General features: G+C 46.7%; 1 protein-coding gene across 5 annotated transcripts in view; it reads right to left on the reverse strand.

Annotated features, from left to right (window-relative positions):
- Positions 1-13,460, reverse strand: part of FARP1 (FERM, ARH/RhoGEF and pleckstrin domain protein 1) — a 267,299-nt gene that overhangs the window by 86,640 nt on the left and 167,199 nt on the right. For all 5 annotated transcript variants that reach the window (XM_045810988.2, XM_087865037.1, XM_045810987.2 and 2 more), the window contains one exon: positions 6,762-6,866. In XM_045810988.2, the coding sequence (XP_045666944.2) occupies positions 6,762-6,866 (105 nt within the window). The remainder of the gene's footprint in view (positions 1-6,761; positions 6,867-13,460) is intronic.

Genomic DNA, 13,460 nt, shown 5'->3' on the forward strand with positions numbered 1-13,460 from the left:
GGTTATACAGTTCATCGTTAAGTCTTGGGCAAGTTACCTCTCTGAATCTGCTCCCTGTAAAATGTAGATGATAAAATACCGACCTCACAGAAATACTATAAAGCAGAGATTGGCAAACTAAGGCCCAGGGGCGGAATCCCGACTACCACGTCCTGTGGTACAGCCCGAAAGCAAAGACCGGCTTTAACACTTTTAAGTTGTTGAAAAATAAACATAGAAGCAGTGTATTTCACAACATGAGAACTAGGAAATTCAAAAATCCATGCCCCTTAATAAAGTTTTATCGGGACACAACCATGCACATTGGTTCGTGTATTGTCTGTGGCTGCTTTTATGCTTCGAGGGCAGTGCTGGGGAGTTGCCATAGAGACGGCAAGGCCTGCAAAGCCTGCACATTGACCGCTGGCTCTGTTTGCCCACCTCTCGTATGAAGAACAAATGAGATGCGTTTAGATGTGGAGCAGAGTCCGTGGCACACAGGAGAAGATCGAGGACAGTCAGGTCTGTGAGTTCACCCCCATGGCAACTTTCTGGCCTTCTACCAGCCCCCCGACTCCAGCTGCTAATTAGCCGGCATATTAAGTACAGAGTCTTGATTCCCAGGATCATTCGCGTTTCTGCCATGGAAAGCCCAATCAATAAAATAGCTGATGAAAACACGTGTCTGCTCCCGTGGGGCAATCTCACGGGCACGGCTGCCTAGACTCAAGGACAAGCGCAGGCCAAACTCGCGTGTACACACAGCCATCAACTATTAACTGGCAAGCCACAGGACGAGTCTAATTAAGGGTAGAGCATAATTGATTACCAATTATCACTAGTTCACTTCCCATCTTAGACCATGGAAAGCACGCCTTCTCCCCTCAGGCTTTTGCAAACCTGCCCCGGGCAGCATGCTCTCACGTGGACTCCTCCCGCGACGGAAACAATGAGCCAAGGGACAGAAGCCTGGGCTGGGACCCGAGCTGCCTAGGCACAAAGGTCCACAACTCTGTCCGCCAGGGACTTCGGGGACCCTAGTTTCCCACGTAACATGCGCAGGCAGGAACATGGGCAAAGCCGGCCGCCACAGCCCCGGTTTAGACGTCGTGAGACCAACCATGCTTCCTCTTGGTTTGGCAGGTAAGTAAGCAGCCTCCCAAAGGAAGCTTGTGAAGTAATCATCACAAGAGAGCATCTGAACACTGTGCTGACGACACATCCGTGTTCACTGCAGCATGACTCTCAGCCACGCAGGGCTGTGAATACACGACCTCCAGGTCCACCCACAGATGAATGGACACACAAAACGTGGGGCATCCACACAACAGAGTATCACTGAGCCTTCAAAAGGACGGGTACCCAGTCACGTGCTACGCTGTGATGCATCCTGAGGACGTGATGCTCAGGGAAATAAGTCACGAAAAAACAAACGCTGTTTGGGTCCACTTAGACGTATCTCGGGCAGTCCAGCTCCTAGAAACCGAACTAGAATGGGGGTTGCCCAGGGCTGGGGGGAGGGGAAATGGGGGTTGTATAATGGGCATGGAATTTCAATTTTTTTAAGATGAAAACAGGGGCGCCTGGGTGGCTCGATCGGTTAAGCATCTGCCTTCAGCTCAGGTCATGATCCTGGGGTCCTGGGATCGAGCCCCGCACCAGGCTCTTTGCTCAGCGGAGAGTCTGCTTCTCCCTCTCCCTTTGCCTGCCGCTCTCCCTGCTTGTGCTCTGTCAAATGAATAAATAAAATCTTAAAAAAAGAAAAAATAAAGATGAAAACATTCCAGAGATCTGTGGCAAATGTGAATACAGTTAACGCTACTGTCCTGTACACTTAAAGATGGTTGAGATGGTAACTCTCACGTCCTCGGTTTCTGACAATTTAAAAAATGATCATGATAAGAGTTTCCGTAACGAATACTTTTTGAACACTCGAACAGGTTCCACACACGGGGTTACGTGCTGACTGACGTTATCGCATCTGATCCTTTCAAAAACCCCACTAGCTGGGCACTATTGCCCCCATTCCACCCACGGGTAAAGCGAGGCTTGGGAGGGCCAGCACCCGCTGCTGTCATCCCGCCGCTGAGTCACCCTGCCGCGGTGACTTCAGGGCTGGGAGTCTGGTCGCAGAGCCCCTTTCCTGGGCTGCTGAATATACCCCCCACTAAAAATCAACAGAATCTGGGGAGGACACAGAAACTGCTTGACACAGATCTTCAATTTTTGAGCACCTTTACTAAGAGAGGAGGTGAAAACCCAGCCAGAGTTTTCGGTTTTCACAGGTGAGTGGCTCTTCCTCAGTTCAACAAAAATCAAGACTTGTCCTTGGCTCTTGCAAAACAGATTCTGTCAGCCGGCCTCGGGGCACTTTTTGGTCAGTATTTCTGCTATGTGCTTTTATTTCATTGAATTCGGGGATAAACTTTTTAAGATTTTATTTATTTGACAGAGAGAAAGAGAGCCCGTGAGCACAAGCAGGGGGAACGGCAGGCAGAGGGGCTGAGGGAGAAGCAGGTCCCCTCTGAGCAGAAAGCCCCGTGCAGGGCCCAGTCCCAGGACCCTGGGATCACGACCTGAGCCAAAGGCAGATGCCCAACCGACTGAGCCACCCAGGCGCCCCTGGGGATAAACTTTTATTGATGTTGTATACACACACCACACACACGGGTAAGTGTAGAGGTCACTGAATTTTTACATGCTGATTATACACATAGAACCAGCACCCGGATCAAGAAACAGAACTCGACCAAGGGCCCCAGAAGCCCTCCTTGTGCCCCTCCCCCAAGTACCTCTCCCGCCTCATCTAACATCACACGTCAGTTCTGTCGAAACAACTTATTTCTTTTAACCTTGCGGAATTAACTCTCAGGTTGGGATTCTGACACTGACAGAGAACAAAACGTGGAAATACGGTCAGAATGGAGGGGTGATGGGGAACACGAGCCTGTGTTCAGGCAGAACTGAACCTGGTTCACGGCTATCGTATTTCCTGGCTGCGCACCTTTGTGAAAATGACTTCACCTCTCTAAGCCTCAGCTTCCTCATCAGAAAAAGGCCGTGGGATGGGCTTTTCTGGAATGAATGAAATACTGCAGGTGAAACTAATAGGATGCCTTGCACAGAGTTGTAACTCTTTGGAGCAGGTGCTGGCAGACTATGGCTTCTCATATTATCAAGTTTCACCAGAACAAAGCCACATCTGTTCAGCTATGTATTGTCCACAGCTGCTCCTGCACCACGAGGACAGCCTTGGGTAACTACAGCAGAGACCCCATGGCCGGCAGCGCCTTCCTACAGTTTTTTATTATCTGGCCCTTTGCAAAGGGATTCCTGCTTGAGAATGTGGCCCACGTTAGCTGCTGTGTCCACAGGGACTAGAATAATCTGGCACATGGTAGGCACTCATGTGGTGGCTTTCATTTGTGTTGCATGTGACAAACACCTATTTCTTTGTCATCATCAGGGGGTTTTCTGTATTTTGCAGCTGAACACGTTCCTAAATGGTAGTGCAAGAAAGTAGTGAGATCATAAAAATCAAGCCTGATAAAACCTGAAAGAAACCAGCCCTGGAGGTGCACAGGAAGATCAACAGGTTTGTAAATTCTAGAAAGGCACTGAACTTGGGTTCGGAAGAACATGGTTAGAATCCCATCTCCCCCATTAGCTATTTGGCTGACCTAGATATGGAACAGTCCTGAGCACCTTAGTACTCTCACCACTATTAATTTATTGTTTAAAAAAGCAACTCCAGCTGGCTCAGAACGGGGCAAGAGTGGAGTCGGGGAAGCCACTAGGCCCTTGCTGTAGTTCAGGCAAAGTTGTTAGAATTAATGAGATAGCATATCTTCTGGTGTTTTGAGAATCATTATTTTAACATAAAATAATTTTATGAAACAATGTGCTATAGAACTTGCTACATCGTAATGTAATTATTTCCTTCCTTGTCTCTCTTACCAAGCTGTGCACTTCTAATGAATGGAAACCATAACCACTTCTTGCTGTCACTTTATATCACGTGTCTTCGATCGTATAAAGGATGATGACTGAGACAGTGTAGGCACAAAATAATTGTTGGATAAATAGAATGCAGAATTAGATTTGGCCCATCTGTGGTCATTTGTCACATCAGAAAAAGGAATGGGAGTCGGGGAGGCTTAGATTTAATTTAAGCACGAGGAAATGCTGAAGAGTATTTGGAGACAGTAACACGCTGAGAAAACACTAGTCACACCCACTTTTAGGTATGTAACAGATTTGCTCATTCACCACCCACCCACGCAACTCCTGTCGACGCCTTCCCTGTAACACCCTCCTCCCGTGCTCTGTGATGTGTCCTTCCCTGGTTTCCTCCTCCCCATCTGCACCCTCTCTGAGGGTTCTTCCTTCTCTGTCCATCCCTTAAACGCCGGTACTCCAGGCTAACCTCTTTTCTTCAGTCTACCCTCTCATCTAGTTTCAGAGCTTCAATTAATATTTAAAATAATCCGGGGGGGGGGGTGGTGCCTGCCTGGCTCAGTCAGTTAAACATCCGACTCTTGATTTCATCCCAGGTCATGATCCCAGGATCATAAGATCGAGCCCCATGTTGGGCTCTGGGCTCAGCGCAGAGTCTGCTTGTCCCTCTTCCTTCCCCTACTTGCTCTCTCTTTCCCTCTCTTTTCAAATAAATACATAAAATCTTTTTAAAAAAAATTTTTTTAAAGAATGTAATACTAGGATTTGTAAGTTTGTATTTCAGCTCAGATCTCTCTCCTGTGCTCCAGGAGATATGCCTACTGGTACTGCCCACTGGACGTCTCCACTGGGATGTCCACTGATGCCCATGTCCTCAAGTCTGGGATGGAACTCATTGTCTTTACCTTTTCACAGACATGGCCTCTCTGAGACTTTCATCTCCAGTGACTGGCACCACTATCCCCCAGATGGCAAAGCTAGAAAACCCAGCTGCTCCGAGCCTGCTTTGCCTCATAAGCCCTTCCATTCAATCATATCCCTAGCCGCCTCCTCCCCCAAAACCTCTTGAATTCACCCACCTCCCTCCAGCTCTCCATCACGCTGCTCCCTTCGTTCCTTCCAGTGCTGTCTCCAGCCTGAAACACGGCAAGCTCCTAATGGCTTTTCTGACTCTAGTCTTGTCCTATTCCAGTCCAGCCCGGTCCTCTTTCTAAACCGTAAACCGGATCATACCATTAAAACACACTGACAGCTTCCTAAAATACATTAGCTTGGTACAGAGCTGTGCTGTCCAATACAATAGCCGCTGGCTACACGTGTCCACTGAGCACCTGGAACAAGGACTGCGTGAATCGAGAGGGGCTGTGTCAAATACATACCAGATTCAAAGACCAGCTTGAAAAAACGTGAAATACCTTATTCATAGTTTTTGATATTGATTACATGTTGAAATGATAATGTTTTCGGACATATTAAGGTAACTATACTTTTAAGTTAATTTCACTTTTTTAACATAACTGCTAGAAAATGTGAAATTACACATGTGGTTCATATTCTATTTCTACTGGACAGCAATGGTATAAGAAGTCCTTCGAGATGTGCTCTCTGCCTCCCTTATAGCCTCTTCTCTCTCACCTCCTTCACTGAGCCCCTCCCCCTTGCCTCTCAACTCCAGCCTTCCTTCCAGCTTCCTGAAGGTTGCTTTCTGCTCTTTAAATATAGGGCCCCCTTTCACCAGAACATCCTATTAGGTCAATTCCTACAGGCCTCATGGGACTCAGTTTTGTATTACCTGGGAAGGATTCCCTTCCCTTGTTCCCAGGGCAACAAACAAAAATCTTTTGTTTGTTGCCCCCACTGCCCAATGCCCCCTGGTTCCAGCAGGGCACCTGTCACATGCCTTGTGTTGGTCACCAGCTAAGCTTGACACCCCACCTGGATCATACGTTCCCTGCATCTTACAGTGACTGGATCCCTAGCACAGTGGCTAGCAAAGGTTCTAGGTACTCTGTACTGAGTGGAAGAATAAATAGAAATACAGTCAATGAACTAAGAGGCTCAAACGATGTCTAATAAAAGACTCAGATACAACGTTAAGATAAGTGCCCGTAGCCAAAAGACAAAAGGAACCATAAGCTATGTTCTAACTTTTAGGTTCAAATGGATGAAACCTTTGTAAAGAACAAAATGACATTTTTCTCAAACTCTAGGATGATGGAAACCCATGGATTAGGCGACTCCGTGCCACGGGACCTCAATACTGAAACACGGCAGTGCGAGCCTGAATGTACCAGAGTGCTTGCCGTAGCTTCTTCTGTTGTAAGAGCAAAAGACTGGGAACAACCTAAGTATCCCATTGTTTATAACAGGTGTTGTACATGTCCGTTCGGCAGAATGGCACAAAACTGAAAAAGAAGGAAGTGGATTCCATGTGCGGAAAAGAAAAGATCGTCACGATACATTAACAGAAGTGGTGGGGAAGGCAGAGGCCGTTGTATGTTGCTTCCTCACATCAGCGTGTTTCAAAAGTATGTGTTTGTATATACACAGACAGACTTTTATCAGAAGGATACAGAGGCAACTGGTAATCGTCGTTTCTGGAGGGAGAGGTGGGGGAATGGGCCAGAAGGAACCAGTCTTCACGGAGTGTTCTCTTTGCACTCGCTAATCCCAGATACGTAGTACTTTCAAAAAAGTTAGCAAGGGCCTTCCGGATGTGCTTCTTCTGTGATAGGTCTGTATGGCCAAGGAACCAGACCCGATTACTCACCTTTCCCGAAGCCAAGCAGATGGTAAAATATCAGCATTAATTTCCCATCACTTACCGTGATCTTTTTGTGGTCAGGAAACTCGAGGCCAAAATAGTCCCCTTCCACGAGGTTCAGGTGATTACAGACTGCGTCCAGCAACACTTTCCCCGGGGCTCGTTGCTGCAAACAGAAACAACAGGAGTTACCCTCTGACACAGGCGGAGATGAAAATGAGCCACGGCTCCCACCACGGGAAGCCTCTTCATCCCTGAATCTTCGGGCCCTTCCCAGCTTGCCCACCTCCGTGACCATGGACCACCAGACTCCGACTGCTCACCTTGGAGCTTTTTCCAGGCTGTATTCCCACTTAGATGCTAATTCTCTGCCATTTCCCCCTCCCCACCTCAATCCCAGGCATCACCCCCTTTTTAAAAATACTTTATTTTTTAGAGGAGTTTTAGATTTACAGAAAATTGAAGACAAAGTACAGAGAGTTCCCACATACCTCTCCTCACCACACACACAGTTTCCGTCATTAATCTTGCATCAATGCATTGCTACCATTGCTGAGCCAACGCGGACACACTATTGTCACTGCGAGCCCACACTTTACATCAGGGTTCACTCTGCATTCTACAGCTCTATACGTCTTGACAAACATGTAGTCTCACGTAGTCACCGTTACAGGGTCACAGAGGATAGTCTCGCCATCCTAAGAACCCACCGTGCACCATCCAGTCAACCCTCGCCCCCCACCAAACTCCTGGCTACCACTGGTCTTCTTGCCGTCTCCACTATTTGCTTCTTCCAGAATGTCACATAGTTGGAATCGAGTGGCATGTAGCCTTTTCAGATCGGCTTCTTTTGCTCAGCGGTATGCATTTAAGTCCCTGGATGTCTTTCTGTGGTTTCTTACTTCATTTCTTTTTATTGCGGAAGAATATTCCCTTGCATGGCTGTACCAGTTTACTTATCCATGCACCTACTGAAAGACAGCTTGGTTACCCCCCAAGTGTTGGTGATTAAGAATAAAGCTGCTATAAATATTTGTGTGCAGGTTTTGTGGGGACATTAAGGTTTCGATTCATGATTCTGTGCCCTTTTTGTGGCAGTGGAACCCTGGCCCTGTTCCTTGTCCCTCCCTCCGCAAGTAAGGCAGAATTTACGGATTCCTTCCCTAGGTTCTCCCCGCACTTTGTGCAAACTCGCCTTCACACCTCCCCTACACTGAAGGCAAAGGCTGAGCTTTATTAATCTCTGGGTCCACGGTGCCCCACGACCAAGCAATTTGGAAGCGAACGAACAAGTAAATAAAACTTACTGATTCCGCAGTATTATGTATGGTTAAGTGTACATGGGCCTGTCTCTCCATAGGGCTCCTTTTCCACTTTTATATTCTTACCGTTCAACAAAGCAGCTGGCACTCAATCCAATGCCCACAGCGATTAATACTCGACATGCACTGTCTATATACCGAATCTACAGGAAAGGGAATAGGATAGAGAAGACCCCAGTTTCTACCCTCAACGCTAAGAATCATATGCCTTGGTTTCTCTTTCTAAGAATCCTATGCCTGGTGGATTCCTAATGACCCGCTAATAAAACGGACCCAAGTCCACCATGCAGTTCAAACACTGGAAGAAAAATGTTTCAAAACATGGTCATTTCCAGTTACTGCTTTTATACTTTCACCTTCCCTCTGCGAAGAGCAGAGCCTTATAGGGACCAATCAGTAACCCGAGGGACTAACAGACGGAAGAGCTAGAGCCTGATGAGTTCAATGGTGGGCATGTCCGTTAGCCTGGCCAGGCATGACCTGAGGAGCCATCAAAGATGCTTCGGTGTCCAGTCATTAAGCATGTTTTTTAAACAGATGCCACTTTATACCCCTATTTTCCTCCATCACTGAAATCCAGAAAATATTCACAGCCATCTAAAGGCATACAATATCCACCATGGGTAATCCCAACCTCACCAGGCTCTTTCAGCGCCTGCTTCAAGGGTCACTGGTGGAATCATCTCACGTGCGCTGATGGTGGGACTAAAGAGAAAAACAGTAACGTCTAATAAAGAAGGAAAAGATTTCATTCCCATTCTTTAAGAGAAATCAGCCCTCCTTTACTTCCTACGGTGGAGTTACTTTGACAGTCTGCAACATCAGTCCTCAACACTTGTCTCCAATTTTCTTCAAAATCACATCACAGTAGATGTTAATTAACTAGGATTTAAATTTTAAAAACCACAAAACAAAATCACATCACAGAATGTAAAACAGATGGTGGTGCTGGTGAATGTACTTAATGCCACTGAACTGTACATTTCATGGCTCAACTGGTCAATTTTATGATACACACACACACACACACACACACACACACACACTATCATAATGAAAAATACAGAAGAAACAGAAACAAGAAAAAGTAACTGGCGGTGGGGTTCACGTCTATAAACAGCTGGAGAGGGTGACGCACAATAGATTCTGTTTCAACTTCTTTATGAGCCAGAAAGTGAGCTCTTCTTAGAACATCAGAGCTCAGACAAATATCGAGGGCTAGGACTGGCTCAAGGAAGAGTGGCTGTGAAGGCCTGACCACGTGGGGAGAGTGAGCGAACACCCATGTGGCCTCACTCAACACCTGCTAAGATTTCTCGGTGCAAAGAGGTCTTTTATGTGTTTGGCAGGAAATGAACATTGTTGGAGTAACCGCAAATTTTGCATTTGGGGCAGGCTTTGCACTAGGAGCCAGGAACGGGGTTCAAGAAGCTATAAATCCACCAGCGCTTTTGCTAAAACGAATCTAGAAATAAGTCGATGAAGTGTGAATGGGGAAGGAGGCATATCCAAGAGCGTGGATAAAGCTAGCAGAGCACAAAGCAGAGGCCCTGAGGAATTCGGACCTGTAAAGGTCTCTTCTCAAAGGGCAGGCTTACTTGAAGATACACACACATTTCCATTTAATGCTGCACAAGGTACCATACACGAGGAAGGGAAAGGTAATTTACACATCATCTGAAAACCTAAATGTTAGTAAGTTTAATATGAAAAGGATCTTATGACAAATGAATTTCTTAATTATCACCAAATGTTAGTATTGGGGCTGAGGAAACAGATCTCTAAGACCCCCACAGCCTCTAAGAAACGGTCAGTCTGGCCAACCCCACAATCAGCCAGGCTTGATTAAAATTAGTTCTAGACATCTGTGCCTTACAGAAAAGGCAGCAAATAGCAATTATATGTTTTATTCTGGAGAACAAACCAGCAATTAGTGAAACTACATAATCACATTTTTTATCACTTTTTTCGTATTGGCTACTTCTAATTATGCTCCAAAAGGCATTTGAATTTTAGCCTTGTGCACAAATAAGTTGGCTGATTTCAAATTGGGTGCCCCTAGGGGCGCCTGGGTGGCTCAGTCCTTAAGCGTCTGCCTTCGGCTCAGGGCGTGATCCCAGCGTTCTGGGATCGAGCCCCACATCAGGCTCTTCTGCTATGAGCCTGCTTCTTCCTCTCCCACTCCCCCTGCTTGTGTTCCCTCTCTCGCTGGCTGTCTCTCTGTCAAATAAATAAATAAAATCTTAAAAAAAAAAAAAAATTGGGCATCCCTGTTGATTTTCTCCATTTTGAATTGGCTGTTCATGGAATCCTAGAAAATTACCTTTTAGGCAGAGTTTTGCCTTCTTGGGGAATGTCTGGTCACTAAATACTGAGTAACAAATAGTATGAACGTTCAAATTTGGTTTTAAGCTATTAAAAATTGTGAATCAAAGTTCCTTTGGTTTATTGTACCTTTAAAATCTATCTACGCCCTCAGGTTATTTCTATTACATATAGTTTTATGTGGGAGTATTTTCTTCCCCTCTTCCAAAAGAATAAAGACAATTCTTTCAAGGGGGAGGGGGTCTATTTTTCTACCTCTCCCTACTTCCTCCAAGCGTCTGAACACACGATTTCCCCTACTTGATACAAGCTAAGGTTCTAACCTTTCAAGAACAATCTCACAGTCACGAATCTATAAAGATAACGTTTGCCCAGGTTTAAAAAAATCGTATCTGCTGAGGTTTCAGAAAGCCTTTTCTGGAAGTGTATTGTTTCCTCCCCCCCCTTCCCGGTTTAGGATTAACGTAACCATGACAACTAGGGCATGCTCTTATCCAGCAGAGAATGGCTTCTCTCAGAGGCCTTGGTCCTCTTTTTCTTACCTTTAATACCTATTCCAATATTATTCAAAGCTCTATAACCCACTAACCCTCAACAAGTCTAATCTTAGGGCATTAGAATCCTGGAGATTTCCTCAGGGCCCTTTGCTACTTTTTGACCAGGTGGGTGGACGTAAAACTCTGCGGGCTTGAGGAGCCTGGGGTACAGTGGGCGAGCCAGGAGCCCCGAGCAGGCACTGGCCTCAGGTGCTGCAGAACAGAAATCAGTACAAGTAGCTCAGACACGTAACCAGCGCAACTAGACTGTTATGCTAAGCGCTACGGTAGAGAGAAAGAGAACTCCCCGCTGTGTCTTCCTCTAAGAACACTAACCCTACTCAGGGTTTCACCTTATAGCTTCACTGGACCTTCACTGCTTCCTTACTCCAAATACAGCCACAACGACAGTTCAGGCTTCGGTATCCGAATGCAGGGCAGGGGAGCACAACGCAGTCCAGAGGACATGGGAGTCGCGACAGGCCTGGAGATAGGACCCTCTATCTCCCAGGATCAGTGTAAAAATGAAAACTACGCTTGCAAGTGGTTAGCAAAGGGCCTGGCAAAGAAGGACAAGTTCTCTGTTCTGCTGCTTCTACTGTGAAGGGAAAATGCTATGTTATAGCATTGATGGTGGGGGAATGAGTTGACCTTGAGAAGGAGGACCCGTTTTCCAAGCATCAAGGCACGCCTCTGCAACGTCACGGGACGCCTGGCTACCCCATCAGCGTGCTGCAAGAAGAGGTCTCCAGGGACGGAGGCCATCCCAGGATGCCCGCTGGGGATTCAGAGCAGCACTTCTGATTTCTGTGCCCGTCTATCACCTTAATGAGCGACACGTGCCGATTCTGGAGGAGCGGGGTGAGGCCTGAGAATCGGCATTTTTCTAACAGGCTCCCAGGGTGGCAGCTGCTGGTACAAGGACTGTGCTTTGAGTAGCAAGGTGCCAGTCACATCAATCAGGTGCTACTTTTTTAAATTTTTTATTTATTTATTTGCAAGAGAGTGCACACGCGTGTGCAAGCAGGAGGACTAGCAGAGGGAGAGGGAGAAGCAGACTCCTCGCTGAGCAGGGAGCCCAATGTGGGGCTCAATCCCAGGACCCCGGGATCATGACCTGAGCCGAAGGCAGACGCTTAACCGACTGAGCCACGCAGGTGCCCCTCATCAGTGGCTACGGAATGACACATGGATCCTCGACACACAGGACTAGCTGGCCGGCTTCGTGGTCTCTCACTCTGATTTCTCTTTGAGGCTTACATCAAGCTAGAGGCTTAACTGTAGCAAAAAAAAAAAAAAAAAAAATAGCCAAACCTATGTTTATGGGCTGAACTGTGTCCCTCAAAAACATATGCTGAAGTCCCAACTCCCAGTACCTGTGAATGTGACCTTATTTGGAAACAGGGTCTTCGAGATGTAGTCAAGATGAGGTCATTAGCGTTGGCCCTAACCCAATATGACTGGTTCCTTTGAAGAAGATGGTGTGAAGACAGAGACGCCGGGAAAAGGCCACGTGAGGACAGAGGCAGAGACTGGAGGGATGTGACTGTTAACCAGGGAACACCAAGGATGAACGCCCCCCCCCTTCTTCTGTGGAAGAAGCAGAGAAGGATTCTATCCAGTCTTGGAGGGAGCACGGCTCTGATGACACCTTGGTTTGGGCCTTGGAGGCTCCAGAACTGTGAGAGATTAAATGTGTTATCTAAGCGGCCTAGTCTGTGGTACTTTGCAAACTCATAACCATCTCTCAGCCACATGGGGGCAGAGGCAATGCAGTCACATCCAGAACCGCCCCTTTCGGAGAAGCGAGATTACAAGGAAATAACAAGCCAGTAAGCGGATCTGGAATAACATCAAAACTCTGGCCTTCAAAATTTCTCTAACTTGATCATCAAATACACTCAGCAAGTAGCAGACTAATTATGGAAGGCAATTAATCATTCCTGCTGCTAAAAGATATTCCCCTTTTTATAGCCGCTGCTCTAGATGTGAACAGCGTTCTAGAACTGAAACCCTTTTTAAGAAATAGTCTCTCTTTTGAGAGCCTTCCACCTGTGAGGTTGGAGGGGTGGGAGCCAGGCTCGAATGTGCACAACTCACACACATTCCCAACACCCCAGCGGTCCATCCAGGGCTACCCCTTCCTCGCCCCTCTGTGCACAGTCAGGAGCTGCCAACGAAGCAGACGTTCAAGGAGAGTGCAATTCGAGAAATTCCACAGGAACCCACCTAACTGTCCATAAATGCATGTTTCTCTTAGAAAATTTAGCACAAGGCCACTGCCAGACAGAGCTTAATATAAACGATGAAAAGAATGTCAGTCTGTGGCTAAATATGGCCAATTCAATACACGCATCTCCACTACACCCAGAAACCCCGCTTAAAAAAGAACAGTAGAGAATGCAAAATGGAAAAAGAGGAATATATTCACAGAAAACCAAGAAAATGAGACAAGAGACAGCAGGTGAGAGATTCCCCCCAAATTCTAGAAGAGGACAGACGAGAATGCTGAAATCTAATCAACAGAGCAGAGGGGAGGGAGTCAGCATTAGGGAAGTGACCACACTATGCAGAACT

Source organism: Ursus americanus, chromosome 10 (genome assembly GCF_024610735.1).
Source record: "Ursus americanus isolate L20-20 chromosome 10, mUrsAme1.1.p, whole genome shotgun sequence".
In the NCBI taxonomy this organism is placed as follows: Eukaryota; Metazoa; Chordata; class Mammalia; order Carnivora; family Ursidae; genus Ursus; species Ursus americanus.